The sequence below is a fragment of the Dendrobates tinctorius genome, unplaced genomic scaffold (assembly GCF_039654945.1).
Source record: "Dendrobates tinctorius isolate UK_male_01 unplaced genomic scaffold, ASM3965494v1 ptg000194l, whole genome shotgun sequence".
Classification (NCBI taxonomy): Eukaryota; Metazoa; Chordata; class Amphibia; order Anura; family Dendrobatidae; genus Dendrobates; species Dendrobates tinctorius.
Genome location: NW_027361861.1, coordinates 1,817,275 through 1,833,838, shown reverse-complemented (window position 1 = coordinate 1,833,838; position 16,564 = coordinate 1,817,275). Strand labels below are relative to the sequence as shown.

The following is a 16,564-nucleotide window of genomic DNA, read 5'->3' as shown; positions in this document are numbered from 1 at the left end:
GCATATGGAAGCATGTTCAATGGAGCATCTTATGGGGTCAGCATATGGGGGCATTTTCAGTGGAGCATCTTATGGGGGCAGCATATGGGGGCATATTCAATGGAGCATCTTATGGGGTCAGCATATGGGGGCATATTCAGTGGAGCATCTTATGGGGGCATATTCAGTGGAGCATCTTATGGGGGCAGCATATGGGGGCATATTCAAAGGAGCATCTTATGGGGGCAGCATATGGGGGCATATTCAATAGAGCATCTTATGAGGGCATATTCAGTGGAGCATCTTATGGGGGCAGCATATGGGGCATATTCAATGGAGCATCTTATGGGGGGCATATTCAATGGAGCATTTTATGCGGGCAGCATATGGATGCATATTCATTGGAGCATCTTATGGGGTCAGCATATGGGGACATATTCAGTGGAGCATCTTATGGGGGCAGCATATGGGGGCATATTCAATGGAGCATTATGGGGGCAGCATATGGGGGCATATTCAATGGAGAATCTTATGGGGGCAGCATATGAGGGCATATTCAATGGAGCATTTTATGGGGGCAGCATATGGAAGCATGTTCAATGGAGCATCTTATGGGGTCAGCATATGGGGGCATATTCAGTGGAGCATCTTATGGGGGCAGCATATGGGGGCATATTCAATGGAGAATCTTATGGGGGCAGCATATGGGGGCATATTCAATGGAGCATTTTATGGGGGCAGCATATGGAAGAATGTTTAATGGAGCATCTTATGGGGTCAGCATATGGGGGCATATTCAGTGGAGCATCTTATGGGGGCAGCATATGGGGGCATATTCAATGGAGCATTTTATGGGGGGCAGCATATGGAAGCATATTCAATGGAGCATTTTATGGGGGGCAGCATATGGAAGCATATTCAATGGAGCATCTTATGGGGTCAGCAAATGGGGGCATATTCAGTGGAGCATCTTATGGGGGCAGCATATGGGGGCATATTCAATGGAGCATTATGGGGGCAGCATATGGGGGCATATTCAATGGAGCATCTTTTGGGGTCAGCATATGGGGGCATATTCAATGGAGCATCTTATGGGGGCAGCATATGGGGGTATATTCAATGGAGCATCTTATGGGGGCATATTCAGTGGAGCATCTTATGGGGGGCATATTCAATGGAGCATCTTATGGGGGCATATTCAGTGGAGCATCTTATGGGGGCAGCATATGGGGGTATATTCAATGGAGCATCTTATGGGGGCAGCATATGGGGGTATATTCAATGGAGCATGTTATGGGGCGGCATATGGGACATAATCTATGGAGAATCTTATGGGGCCTATTCTATGGAACATGATATGGGGCATAATCTATGGAATGTCATAAGGGGCCATAACCTTTATGGAGCAGCATATGGGGCATATTCTTCTATGGAGCATCTTATGGGGGCGTAATCTATGGAGCATCTTATGGGGGCGTAATCTATGGAGCATCTTATGGGGGCGTAATCTATGGAGCATCTTATGGAGCCAGAACCTTTATGGAGCATTATACGGGGCATATTATTCTATGGAGCATCTTATGGGGCCATTATTAACCTTTGTGCAGCATTATATGGGGCATATTTTTTATGGAGCATCTTATGTGGTCCATCATGAACTATTTGGAGCATTATATGGGGCTTCTGATTCAATATGGCTATTCAAAAACATTTATCCTACTGATGTCTCATTTAATTTTACTTTTATTGGTATTTTTATTTTTGAAATTTACCAGTAGCTGCTGCATTTTCCACCCTAGGCTTATACTCGAGTCAAGCTTTCCCAGTTTTTTGTGGCAAAATTAAGGGGGTCGGCTTATATACGAGTATATACGGTAATCCTCCAATGTCTGCTGGACATGGTATGGAGATAGTTAATAGTTCAGTTAGTACAGACACCATACTTCTTGCTGTTAACCAGTTAATGCTCTCTTTTCCCCCAAACTTGCAGTGTCAAAAGAGGAAGACAGCGAGACAGCCAGCACCATCGCATCAGAGAGCTCGTGACCTCGAACCAGAACATCCTCAAATCCTGGTATTGTGATATAATATTAAGAATAATATTTATTCACTGATATTGCACTATTAAATCCACAGTGCTTTACATACATCAAAACTGTCCCCATTGGGGCTCACAATCTAAACATCCTATTAGTAGGTCTTGTGAGTGTGGTAGGAAACCCACACAAACACGGGGAGAACATATAAACTCTTTGCAGATGTCATCCTTGTTGGGATATGAACCCCAGTGTTACAAAGCTGTTGTGCTGACTACTGAGCCACTATATACAGTGCTAAGCACTAAGCCACCATATAAAGTGCTAACCACAGAGCCACCGCGTACAGTGCACCGTGCTGCCATAATAGCTATGCAAGAATATTTTTTTCTGGCAGCATTGTGTATTAGCTCTTTCTATGCACATCATATGCACTAAACATCTGTTTTTATTGATTTATTTGAGGATGTAATATTGATATCCTATCTTTACAATAGGCCATCAATATTGACACCAGCACTGATCAGTTGACGGAAGGAGTTGTAGCGCTTCATGGAATAATGACTATTTTACCATACTTATACACTACAGTATGTTCCAATGGTCATTTGTTGATTTTGCAGCATTAAGGCTGGAAACACGGACCGAGAGGCAGGCGAGATACTCGCATGAGTCTCGTATGACTCACCCGGGACAGCTGCAGTGTCTCTAGACATGAGTGCGTCAGCTGCATAGAAACACATACAGCTGACATGCTCCCTCCTGTAACCGTTCGAGGTGAGTCATGTAAGACTCGTACAAGTATCTCACACCTTGTGTCTCCAGTCTGAGGCCACATTTACTGAATTTAAATGCTTTTTCAATCAAAAACACCTTAGGGTGCTTTCACACTGCTAAATTTCTGATCCGTGTCTATTCTTTGCTATTCGGTTTATTCTATTCATTTTGTCTCTGATCCATTTGTGTCAGTTTTTTTCATGCACCCAGAATCGGAGACTGCTCTGGTTTTGGGCTGCCTTGAAAAACGCCAACACAAATGGACAGACGTGGATCCGTAGCTTTCTGAGTCAAATAACATGGATGTCTATGGAGACGGATCTGTACAGATCCGTGAAAAAAAACAGATCTGTGAAACAGATCCGTTTTGCTGTACTGAGAAATCAGCATTTCAATTGATATATAAATAATGCCTAACGACTATGGTGGATCTTAACCCTCTCTCACTCCAGCTCTGCAGAGTGCCACCTCCTTTTGCTTCACTGACAGCGTCTATGATGTGTTTCCATCTGGAAAAAAGAGCTGTAAGTCGATCAGGAAGAGGTGGCACCGAGCGGGTATAGAGCTGGAGTAACAGATCTACTCCCTGATTTGCATATGTATGCAAACCGATTTCAGATGACTAGACTGAACATGTAAAAATATTGCTGGAATTGTCTTTGAAAGAGCTACATGGGCATACACATAGATTCGGACCGCTTACTCATTCCCTATGGGACTTGCAAACATGTTCGGCACTTGCGGTGAGACAAAAAAAAAACACAGCAGCATTTTTTTCTGTTGCTGCAAGTACCGCACTGCAAGTGCCGCACATGTCCGCAAGTCCCATAGGGAATGAATGAGGCTGAACGTAGTGTTGCCGTAAGTGATTTGTTACGTGACAGATGCAGAAAAACTGCCGGATCTGCCGCGAATGGCGAAAATCGCTGATGTGAAAGTAGCCTAAGTCAATGCCGACAGTGTCCGCATTAGTCATACTCACCAATGGAGGGGAAGCAGCACGAAAAGTGTCTAGGGCAGCACAAACTCTAAATACGGCCCTGGGTTTGTGTGTAAAATTTGGGCGGTGTAGGTGTTAATTTAAGGGGTTATTTTGTTGTAAAAAATTGCGTGGGCTCCCGCGGTAATTTGTTAACCAGAGAGGTAAAGCAGGTGAATGAGGGCAGATTTTAATAGCCTTGAGAGGGACCAGTGTTTTTGCCCCCCACCCCGGCTACAAAAATCTGCCCCCAGACACCCCAGAAAAGGCGCATCTGTAAGATGTGCCTTTTCTGGCACTTATCCTCTCTATTCCCATTGCCCTGTAGGGGTGGCGAATGGGTTAATAACAAAGGGTTAATGTCACCATTCGATTGGAAGGTGACGTTAAGCCCAATAATAATGGAGAGGTGTCAATAAGACACCGATCCTTTATTAACCCTAGAATATGAAAGGGTTAAAAACACACACAGCCATTAATTAAAAAGTCTTAAGACACCAAGTTCTTGACCAATTTTTATTACTCTGCTATTCCAAAATAAAACCATGATCTGCAACAAAAAAACATTAAAAAATCAACAATATCCTTACCTCTCCGCCGTTCAGTCATGTCCCAAGCTGTAATCCTTCACAAGGGGTTAAATAGTTTACAATGATGACCGGTGCTAATGCTACCAGCCCAGGGCCGGACTGGGACTAAAATTCAGCCCTGGCATTTGAAGTTACACAGGCCCACTAGTCACATAGTGACTATATAATATCTTTGTACACTTGTAGGTTACAAGAAGTGAGAGGAGATTAACACGACTATATAACATGTAGTCAGAGCTGTGCCCAGTATTTCAGCTCAGGTCTCATGCTAGGGCGAGGATGGGGTGCGTGGGGGAGGCGTGGCGGCTTATTTCCCTGCAGAGTGGGACAGAAAAATTCTGGGAGGGTTGGAAACTATAACCGCCGTGCACGCAGAGGGCCGGCGGCAGGAACAACAGCCAGGCCAGTGGCCGCATCAGCTGGCAAGCGACCAGATGAGCGGGCGCTGCCGTCCGCGGCCCACATGACAGGGGCCCAGCGGGAAAATGCCCAGTTGGGCATATTACCAATCCGGGCCTGTACCAGCCCCACTGTAAACTACTTCAGAATGAATTAGTTTACCTCTGTGGAGCCTCACTGGCTGCCTGGAGATTAACTAATTAGCGTGGGAAAGTTTCTGACTTTTTTTCCCATGCTCATCAGTTCACCTCAGGTCAGCCGGGGACTCCCGCTGACGTCAGTGAGGCTACGGGGAGTCCCCAGCTGACCTAAGGTGAACTAATGAGCGTGGGAAAAAAATGCAGAAACTTTCCCACGTAATTGGTTCATCTCAGGGCAGCCAGGGAGGCTGCGCAGAGATGAAATAATTCATTCTGGCAGTGGTTTACATGGGGCTGGTAGCATTAGCACCAGTTCCTGTGTAAACCACTTAACCCTTTCTGATGGATTGCAGCGGGGGACGTGACTGAGCAGCGGAGAGGTAAGGATATGGTTGCTTTTTTGTTTTCTTTTTGTTACAGGTCGATGGTTTATTTTTGGATAAGCCAGAGCAATAAATCTTGTCAAAAACTAGGTGTCTTTATTTCATTAAAATAATTTTTCATTAATGTCTGTGTTTTTTAATCCTTTAATAGTCTAGAGTTAATAATAGATAAGTGTCTAATTGACACCTCTCCATTATTAATCGGCTTAATGTCACCTTCCAATTGCAAGATGACATTAACCCATTAATATTAACCCATTAGCCACCGCTACAGGGTGCCAGAAAAGGTGCATCTTATAGCGGCGCCTTTTCTGGGGTGTCTGGGGGCAGATTTTTGTAGCCACAACCCCTACACACAATTTTACACACAAACCCTAATTTAATTATTAGTCAGGGACATATAAAAAAAATACATGAAATGAAAATGGGAATGATTTTACAAAAGCCGGCAATTGATTTTGTGGCTATTCTACTATATAGAACTCTATGAAATATAAATATATATATATGTGTGTCTCAGTGACATGTATATATACTCTATGTGTCTATCTATTCTTTTGTTTCTTTATTAAACCTGTCAGTGTGAGTTTACTGTATAGCGCACTGAATTACCGGCTTTTCTAAAAGACACCGGGTGCGTATTTCTCGCAAGTCACACGTGTGGTCCGTGTGCAGTGGCGGATTATAATGAGGTCAATTTGGGCAGTTGCCCCGGGCCCAGTGGGGTTAAGGGGCCCACAGCCCAGGCCAGTAAATTGCCCCATTATAATCCGCCACCGCGCAGGGCCGGATTATAGGCAGGGCAGGCGGGGCCACCACAAGAGCTTCTAAGGGGGCCCCCACCACATTCCTGCTGGCTGCTGCAATGGCACTCCATCTTCTCCCCACCTAAAAGTGAGTGACCGTGGGGGCGGCATTATGTGCTCTGCTACCAGCAGCATCTACAAGTAGCGTGAACGCTGATGCTGCTGGTAGCGTGCAAAGGCTTGTGATGAGATCACAGGAGGGAAGGTGTCAGGGCCCCCGATCATGTGACCCCTGTCTCCTCCCCTCCTGTGACCTCATCACAGGTCCTGTGCGCACAGCACTGAGAGCAGCCATGTATGTGGAGTGGGGCTCTGCAGGTGGAGGTCGGTGCTGGAGGCTCCATTATTCTCTATGTGGAGTGTGGCTCTGCGGGTGGAGGTCGGTGCTGGAGGCTCCATTATTCTCTATGTGGAGTGTGGCTCTGCGGGTGGAGGTCGGTGCTAGAGGCTCCATTATTCTCTATGTGGAGTGTGGCTCTGCGGGTGGAGGTCGGTGCTGGAGGCCCCATTATTCTCTATGTGGAGTGCGGCTCTGCGGGTGGAGGTCGGTGTTGGAGGCTCCATTATTCTCTATGTGGAGTGTGGCTCTGCGGGTGGAGGTCGGTGCTGGAGGCCCCATTATTCTCTATGTGGAGTGCGGCTCTGCGGGTGGAGGTCGGTGTTGGAGGCTCCATTATTCTCTATGTGGAGTGTGGCTCTGCGGGTGGAGGTCGGTGCTGGAGGCCCCATTATTCTCTATGTGGAGTGTGGCTCTGCGGGTGGAGGTCGGTGCTGGAGGCCCCATTATTCTCTATGTAGAGTGTGGCTCTACGATTCGTGACCCCCGTCACGTGACGAGGGGGGCCCACAGAGTCTGAACTGCCCCGGGCCCTGGCTACCCTTAATCCACCCCTGTCCGTGTGTAATGCTTTTTTTTTGTGCACCCATAGACTTGCATTGGCGTATTACGGCCGTAGTACGCTGACAATCGCAGCATGCTGCGATTGGCACGGACCGTAGAATATGGATGAGAAATATACGGCTGGTGCGAGGGACCCCATAGAGAATCATTGGTCCGTGTGTAATGCGTGGTGTTTACACCTCTCACTCGGCCGTATTTCTCTCTAGTGTGACCCCGGCCTTAATCTAGTGATGTGAAATGGCTCCTCTTATAAGTCACTACATAATGAAGGACTAACATTCATTATTTCTATTACCTCACGCATTGTGGTTGATGTTCCTGTCACACGTCATGGCGATGTGTAACACACGGCTCCCGCCTCCCTGAGGTAATTTAGTGGCGCGTTTCACCTGTTCCCACTTTTGCTTTGCGCGTAATCTCAACTATCACCTGTAGATGGTGCTACTGAGATGCAAACATTTACAAGGCGCCGGCGCTTCTGTTTCGCATCAGACGTGAATGTAATTTGTGTCTTTCGCCGCTAGGTGTCACTGTGACTAACCACTCGGTCGCGCCTGCTTTCATGGTGGCGACTCTATGATGCTTCCATTCCACGTGATATAACAGCGCGTCTTCCGCTTGCTGCTCTCGTTCTGCTCCTGCATGCGACTGCCACACTGTGGAGTCCTCACGGCACCCCTTCCAGGTATCACTTATGTGTCAGGCTCACATGTTGGGAAGTTGTGTTGCAGTCGGTGCAATTTCTTGTTTAAAACATGATGAAGTATCAAACTATACGGGAGCTGCAAAAGGGATTGAGAGATGATTGGCTGGGGGGCGGCGACTGCTGGGACCTTAAAGGGGTTGTCCACCTGTAGGAACACTTTGCTTGCATGTGTTTTGGGCAAAGAATCATATTTGCAAGCTGGTCACAATGAAGAGATTACTTATTTGTTAATTCATGTTTGTATTCTAGTTCAGGTTTTTTTTTTCTCTAAAATATTTAAAGTGTGCCTTTTTGCCAGTTCTTCTCAAGGGGTTACGGACTTCTTCCCCCTGCATGAGGTTGACCAATTACAAGCAAGTAGTCTCACACAGGGGAGAAAGGAACATGCCCCCTCTCCTCACTGATCTCTGCAGCCATGGTGTAATGTACAGCAGAGCTGAGGTTTTTACCTTGCAAACAATTCCAGAGTTCCTTTCAGTTCTGTAAACTATCACCCTCCTGCCACAGTGACTGTTGTTGCAAAATCTGGATAACAGATTCCCTTTAAAGTTTAGCTAACCTAAAGGGCTGGTGGGATTTTTTCTTCAACCCTGACCCTCTCCCCTTTAACTCTTACTGTGTTTTTTTTTTTTTGTGGGAATGTTTAACAGGTAAAATGAGGAGACATTACCCTAAATTTCAAGGAAGAGGACACAGAAGATCTCAAAATTGTTGTCATCGTAGCAGGGATTGTCGGCGGCTAAATAATGAAAGGTGGTTAAATAATGAAAGGTGAGAACTTTTTATTGTGTTTTTAACGGTAGCATAACAACCAGTCTGACCATCCGCCCTCCCTTTCATTAGATATTCTGCAGTATGTCACCTGTGGGTAGAGGATAACTTTTAAACTCTTAACACCACTTTTAAATTTCCAGCGACCAAAGCACTGTATAAGCGAAGGCATATCCCAAGGTGATGCAGGTTGGGTGCACCCCTCTAAAGTGGGGATCATCATTCTTTTCCACTGTACTTAGAGCATCATCTGCATGATGGAGAACTGTCACGTGTTCAATTTAAACCTGTCCTTGTCTTCAGCCTCCAATTGGAGAGTCAAACTCAAGGAAGTGATAGATTCATTTCTTAACTGTGAATGAGTATCCCAACCCGAAACTACTGAAAGGGTGCAGCCAAATATAATTTCTCAGGGTCCATGACCACCAGTTCTTTCGCATCCTTTCCTATCTGTGTAAGGTTTCTAGTTTAGCCTGAGCAGCTTTTTCTCCATGTTAAACACCTAAAGAGATGTTCGACTTTAAAGCAGACACCTTGGGACCCAAACTGGATTAAAATGTACAGTAGTTGCAGCATACAATCTTAAGTTGGTACAGCCCACCAATGACAGGTAACCTATTCCACGTCTTCCCTCTCAAAGGGAATCTGTCGCCCCTTTTTTCGAATATGAGCTGCTGACACCGACATCAGGGGCTTATCTACAGCATTCTGTAGTGCTCTAGATAAGCCATCGATGTAACCTGAAAGATAAGAAAAAGGAGTTAGATTATACTCACCCGGGGGTCCGGTCCAATGGGTGTCATGGTACGGTGGCAGAGAAAATTGGGAAGGACCAGAACCTGTTTGTTCACCTACGAGGCCAGAATAAGGGGAAGATTTCCAAGTCCACAATCACCAAATGGATCAAGAGGGCAATCTTGGAGGCATATCAGGTCCAGGACCTTCCGCCACCAGAAAGATTTACGGCCCACTCTACCACAGCAATATCTGTCTCCTTGGCCGAGAAAGCCAGTGCTTCCATGGAGCAGATATGCAGAGCTGCTACCTGGTCTTCGGTCCATACATTCTCCAAACCGGCTGGACCTGATGTCATAAGAGGACTTGGCCTGCGGAAGAAAAGTCCTTAGAGCTATAGGCCCTCCCTAAATGTTACTCTTGGGTACTGCTCCAGAATTAGACTTACCAGTAATTCGGTTTCAAGTAACCCACCACGAGAGCAGAATTAATCCCTCCCATTGCTTAATTTACATTCTTAAGAGAATAAATATTTAAATTCATTCCTTCTCCTATGGTCCTTTATAATAACACTGAGGGGGAGGATGTGGGAGAGGTTATTTAACCTCTGTCATTTCCTGTCCCTATTAGGAAAGGGGTAACATCCTCCTCCAGGTGTGCTGTCGTGGTAGGTTACTATAAACTGAATTACCGGTAAGCCTAATTCTATTTTTTTCCCCACCTGAAAACATTTCAGTTGAATAGTAAAAATTATGGCGACATTAAAGATTTTTGGGGGGGGGGGGAGAAAAGCTGTGAAAGGATCTTTTCTGGCTTATATATAATATATTTTTACATATATTATATTTATAAATTTCTTCATGTCAAACCTAGCAGTTCAGGTAGACCGTGACAAATGAGCACTTAATGATTCTATGGTACATATTATCAGCTTTTGTTGTGTACGTCTTCTGCGTCTGTTTTTCATAAATTATTTTCTGGATAGGTCAGCAGCAGTGTCATCTTGCTCAGCATTTGCCAATGTGAGCACCTCTGCAGGGACTTCATCAGTTTCATCTACCTCCTCTTCAGCACCTGGTAAGCTTTCTTACTATTGGATCTTGTTAGTTTTGGCTTTTCTTTCTTAGAAATCTACAGCATTTCCACCTGTGGGACTGTAACCTTTACTGATTTCTACTTGCAATATCTGCACAAGGTTACAGTAGCAGCCATGTCAAATCCTCAGTCTCCTGCCACAAATTGACATCTTGCTGTACATTTGCTGGTTGTTGACTCGTGTTTGGCAGCAAATGGTGAAATATCGTCACTCTGTATATATCTTAATTAATCTTCGGCTAGCAGCAGTAGGTATAGAAGATTTAAAGCATAACTTTTAATGCATATATTGCATAAAAATGTATAATTAACTTAATACTTATTAAAAGCACAGTTAGGAAAAAATGTATAGGTGTCTCCAGAATGTATGGTGTAAACCAGCGAGAGAAAAGGAGTACACTTCTCTTTAATGACTTGTGTGGCATCAGACTGGGACTTGTATGTATTCCATCCCCAGTCTATCTATTGAAAGCCCTGCCAATTCCAATCGACTGTTTTAATGGAAGAAACGCATCGGAACACTAAGTGGCAATAAAAAGAAAATGTCAGGACCTTTTTTAGGCCCCTTTCACACATCAGTTTTTTGCCATCAGTCACAATCTGTTTTTTTTTTTTTAAAAAAACGGATCCGGCGACTGATGCCGCTGGACCCATGTGTTTTTTTTGTTTTTTTTTTTTGTTTTTTTTTTTTTGTTTTTTTTTCTCCTCATAGACTTGTATTAGCGACGGATGGCCTCACGTTTCATCCATCGTTCGCCGGATCTGTCAAGAATTTTTCTCCGGTGGCCGGACACGACTCACAAAGTAACGTTTTTTTGTGTCCGTCAAAATATCTGACGACGGATCCGTTGCTGTCCGTCGTTTGCTATGTTGAGGTAGGGCTAAATTAACCCTTCACGGTTGAGCCAGTGATTTCCAAATTAATTTACAGGGCGTTGCTAGCAACTGGGAATGACCACACGGAGACGGGGGTCTCTCTACGGGAGGATCGAGGCAGATCACTGAGCCCCTTTACTGAATCTCACATTACATAGCATTCTGCTTAATTATGCAAAGTATACAGCTACCAATAGAATCGTAATACATTTAAGCCAATAGTATTGCAAGAAAATCAGAATATGTCCCCAGCTGCATGACGTAGAATATAGAACAATAGCACATTCTTTTAGGGTCTCATCTCATATCTCATATCTTGTACAAGCTAGAACAGTCTGGTTTCATAACAGCCGTGAACTTTCATCTAGTTAAGTTACAAAATTTAACTCGTAAACAACAAAATGGCGTTGCAAGCACAAAAATGGATCCCGAAGAACAAGATGTCCTGTACATCTGAATACTGTACTTCACAATTCCCCCTTATATAAATTTTGATAACACATATGCAGCATCAGAGGTGCTATCCCAAGCCATAAGCTCGAGGGGTACTGGTCGTCACATGACTGATACCGTGTTATCAGTCATGGCTGTCGCGGCGCACCCGTCCCCCCTGTATACTACAATTTACGAATAACAATTTTTAATGACGGTGGTAGGGATCTTTTGTAGGTAGCCATGTGCTTGGCTTCAACATCTTCATCAAATAGCCTTTTGAGATCGGTGTAGAGAAGAGCAGGGACAACGACACCTTTGGTATCATCATTAGCTGTCTTAGTGCAGACTTTCCTAATACATACAGAAATACACCAAAGAATAAGTTTTAGTATCACATATACAACAAGGATACAGGCAGCAATGTATAACAAGCTCTGTAAGATCCCAGCTATCCAGCCCCCAATTCCCTTAAACCAATTGGCTGGATTGAGAAAGGAGAAGGTGTCTGACCACCAACTGTCCTTATTACGATCATTGTCTTTATTGTATTGATCTCTGAGTCTTTGAATATCTTCTAACTTTAACTTTAACTTCATAGTACTGTTAGGATCTATATAATGACAGCAAGCGGGTCCAATGACCTGACACATACCACCTTGTGCTGCTGTTAAGTAGTCCAGCACTATAGGATGTTGATTAGTGACTATAATAAGTTGATTTTGGACAGCAACAGTAGTGTTAAGTATGTCCAATATATCCCAAATTTAATCATCTAGATAGTCTGTGGCCCTAACCAATTTATCCCATATTTGTGTAATCATAGGGTAAATGAAAATAGAACTGACAATTTTATTGGCCACACTTATCTGCACTATATGTGGTCTTCCTGAAGGGCGGAGTGAATTGTCTGCAGCTCTTTTGTATAATGTATGTTTGGGTATATCCTGTGTATCCAACTGTTTGTTTGGAATAACAAAGGTGGCTGGGGTCAAGCGACCCAGAGTACAAGTACCTCTTACCCCTACTGGCAACCATTTATAAGCATTGTCAACATGTCATCAGGTAAATCCCATAGGGCTGAATGTTGCAGTACCAATCTATGAGCTAAGTCTATGAATACAGATGCATTCTGAAGCATACACCAAGCTGGAGATTGCCCTAAAGGACTACAATCACCTACATCGGGATTTCCACAAGTGGGGGTTCCTGGCACATATTCAGAGGACTCATTACAAGATATATTGCCAGTGATACTGGCACAGGTTTCGTTAGAACCCTGGGGAAACAAATTAGAAAATTCCCATGACGTATTAAGTAACCTTCTTTCTAGCAACATTGGTTTGAAAGCGTCAGTAGAGTGTGAAGTTACATTTGAAACTGACTTGTAGACTATACATTGGAACTTGCCCCAGATTGGTTAGACTAGTCTTATTCTTAGGGACCCATGCCCCTCCTTTGTAGGCCAAATATTGAAGTTGTGTATTACTTCCTGAAAGGTTACCTTGTCACCAGGGGTATCCCACCCATCCCACAATAGGTATACCAACAGTTAAATTCCATAACTTAGCATTATCTGTGGCATTATTAGCGAGTGTGTCAGAGCAGTCAGTCCAAGCAAATAACTCCTCTGGTGGAACAGGGATAGCCAAAAAGGGGATGCTTGTGGCTGACACTGGTGAATACGTGCAGATCCAACAGTCTGCCAGAGACTGGGAATTGTCCAACATATCTCTCAGTAATTTTTCATGATGTTGTGTAAACTTATTATTCAAGGACGTTGGGGAATTTAGGCTGTCCCATGCAGTTACCAATAATATAAAAAATGCGAAAAACCAAAACATTATGTCCCTTCATTTGCGACTGGCTTGTTGGGTGATGAGGAGGACTTCATAGGGACCGTCATACAAGGGTCCGTGCTTCCTGACATGCCTCTCCACGACTACCAAATCACCAGGCTTCAGGTTATAGAAGGTGTCGGTTTCTGCTGAATCTGGAGAAGAAAAGAAAACTAGAACATGGGTGTTAGTAAAAAATCTTGCTAAGCTGAATAACACATTGAACAGCACGGTCAGTTTCTTCTGATAACTGCTGAGGCTGGAAATTTGCAACTGGGGGCCTAGCACCAAACAATATCTCATATGGGGACAGGCCATATTTTACAATAGGGGTAGTACGAATGTGGTATAGTACAATGGGTAGGAGCTCTGGCCATGGAGCCGTAGTCTCCTGCATCATTTTGGTCAATTGTCCCTTCAGTGTGCCGTTCAGCCTCTCAACTTCATCACTGGATTGTCGGTGGTACGGAGTATGGAGGGCTACAGTGGATCCAAGCATTGTCAGAACTTCTTAGTGCACATGAGAAGAAAAGGCCGGACCTTGATCACTTTCAACAACTTCTAGAACCCCATATCTGCATATAACTTCCATCACCAGTTTCTTCGCTGTAGTTTTTGCAGTAATGTTGGTAACGGAATGCTTCCAACTGGAGAACCGGGGCCCAGTAGAATTTTTGCACCTGTGCGAGGGCCTGATTTTTTTTCCTCGATGTGTAGGCCCATATGGCAATAGCAGGGTACATCCGCTTAGGGAGACACACGAGTCGGTCCTTTTTCCAGAGACCATTATCCATACGTGCCCCATCAGTCTTCCATTGCTTCACCTCTTCCTTTGGAGACATTCTCTGCATCGTCATTAAGCGGTCTCACGGGGTCCGACAGAAAACTTCAGTCTGTTGTAGATCATCAGGTTCTCGTAGGGTCATTGCTTCTTGTAACTGTTTACGTTGAGAGCGTGTGGTCACCATAGTTGGTATGGTTGGTTCAACGGGTAAGAGAGCGGTGGCTTTTGCTTGCATATCCGCAAATGTGTTGCCAACAGTCTGTGGACTGGTCCTAGGACCGTGCGCCTTAATTTTGATAATAGCCACCTGAGTAGGTAATTTGATCGAATCCATGAGGGTTTTAACAGCTTCAGCATTTTTCACTGGGGTTCCGGCAGTAGTAATAAACCCTCGATTGGCCCATAGAGCCCCAAAATCATGAGCAATACCAAATGCATACCGAGAGTCCGTGTATACCGTATATACTCGAGTATAAGCCGACCCGAGTATAAGCCGACCCCCTTAATTTTGCCACAAAAAACTGGGAAAACTTATTGACTCGAGTATAAGCCTACGGTGGGAAATGCTCCATAGATTATTCCCCCATATACTGCCCCCATAAGGCCTGTTTCACACTTCCGTTTTTGTGTCCGCCAAACGGATCCGTTTCCGTTTTTTTGACAGAAACTGCAAACGGATCCGTTTTTTAAAAACGGATCCGTTTTTTTGACGGATCCGCGGTAACCGTAATGGAAGTCTATGGGACAAAAAAAACGGATCCTGCAAAAAATGGCGGATCCGTTTTTTTACGGAAAACAACGGATTTGAAAAAACGGAAGTGTGAAACAGGCCTAAGAAGCTCCATAGATTGTTCCCCCATATGCTGCCTCCATTAGAAGCTCCATATTGTTCCCCCATATGCTGCCCCCATTAGAAGCTCCATATTGTTCCCCCATATGCTGCCCCCATAAGAAGCTCCATATTGTTCCCCCATATGCTGCCCCCATTAGAAGCTCCATATTGTTCCCCCATATGCTGCCCCCATTAGAAGCTCCATATTGTTCCCCCATATGCTGCCCCCATTAGAAGCTCCATATTGTTCCCCCATATGCTGCCCCCATTAGAAGCTCCATATTGTTCCCCCATATGCTGCCCCCATTAGAAGCTCCATATTGTTCCCCCATATGCTGCCCCCATTAGAAGCTCCATATTGTTCCCCCATATGCTGCCCCCATTAGAAGCTCCATATTGTTCCCCCATATGCTGCCCCCATAAGAAGCTCCATATTGTTCCCCCATATGCTGCCCCCATTAGAAGCTCCATATTGTTCCCCCATATGCTGCCCCCATTAGAAGCTCCATATTGTTCCCCCCCATATGCTGCCCCCATAAGAAGCTCCATATTATTCCCCCATTAGAAGCTCCATATTGTTCCCCCATATGCTGCCCCCATTAGAAGCTCCATATTGTTCCCCCATATGCTGCCCCCAGAAGAAGCTCCATAGATTGTTCCCCCATATGCTGCCCCCATTAGAAGCTCCATAGATTATTTCCCCATGTGCTGCTGCTGCATGTAAAAATAAAAAAAATGACATACTCACCTCTCCGTCGCTGGTTGTCAGATACCCACCTGTCCTGCGTCCATGGCTGCTCACCGCTATCTGCCACGTCATCGGTCAGTGACGTTCAGACTGCAGGGGGCGCGGCGCGCACTAACCACGTCACCGCGCTCTCTGCTGTCTGAAGTCACTGACCAATGACAGACAGCAGCAAGCAGCCATGGACGCAGGACAGGTGAGTATCGCTATACTTGCCCGTCCTGACGCTGTGGTGTCTTAAGCCCCCAGCTTCTCCGCGCTCTCTCTTCCTGCCTTCAGCGGTCACGTGGTGCTGCTCATTAAAACTCATGAATATGCGCATATTCATGAGTTTTAATGAGCGGCACCAGGTGACCGCTGAAGGCAGGAAGAGAGAGCACGGGGAGACGCTGGGGGCTCAAGAGACAGCGTCAGGACGGGTAAGTATGACCTGACACCCCCTCCCCCTCCGACCCCCCCCTTGTATATGACTCGAATATAAGACGAGAGGGGGACTTTCAGCCCAAAAAAACGGGCTGAAAATCTCGGCTTATATTCGAGTATATACGGTATATTAGCCCGTCTGCTCTTGGCCAAAGTACATGCAGTAGACAGAGCCTGGAGTTCTGCTTCTTGTGCTGACTGTGAGGGCGGGAGTGCAGCTGCGTGCACTACAGTGTCCTCTGTGGTAACAACATATCCCGTGGGGAATCTACCAAACTCGTCAGCATATCTTGGACCATCCGTGTATAACACCAGATCAGGATTTGGGAGTGGATTC

At 45.2% G+C, this 16,564-nt stretch overlaps 2 protein-coding genes across 6 annotated transcripts in view; one reads left to right on the top strand and one right to left on the bottom strand.

Moving 5' to 3' along the window:
• Window positions 1-7,402, bottom strand: part of DPF3 (double PHD fingers 3) — a 474,508-nt gene extending 467,106 nt beyond the window's left edge. Inside the window, exon 1 of one of the 2 annotated variants that reach the window (XM_073552705.1) lies at window positions 7,286-7,402. The gene's annotated coding sequence lies outside the window, so the exon portion shown is untranslated. The remainder of the gene's footprint in view (window positions 1-7,285) is intronic. The other variant, XM_073552706.1, reaches the window with a different exon arrangement.
• DCAF4 (DDB1 and CUL4 associated factor 4) overlaps window positions 6,372-16,564 on the top strand; it is a 50,915-nt gene continuing 40,722 nt past the window's right edge. For 2 of the 4 annotated variants that reach the window (XM_073552696.1, XM_073552695.1), the window contains exons 1-3: window positions 6,647-6,743; window positions 8,347-8,467; window positions 10,188-10,279. In XM_073552696.1, the coding sequence (XP_073408797.1) occupies window positions 6,662-6,743; window positions 8,347-8,467; window positions 10,188-10,279 (295 nt within the window). In that variant the 5' untranslated portion in view covers window positions 6,647-6,661. Of the gene's footprint in view, window positions 6,469-6,646; window positions 6,744-7,502; window positions 7,676-8,346; window positions 8,468-10,187; window positions 10,280-16,564 lie in introns of those variants that run through there. The other 2 variants (XM_073552697.1, XM_073552698.1) reach the window with 2 other exon arrangements.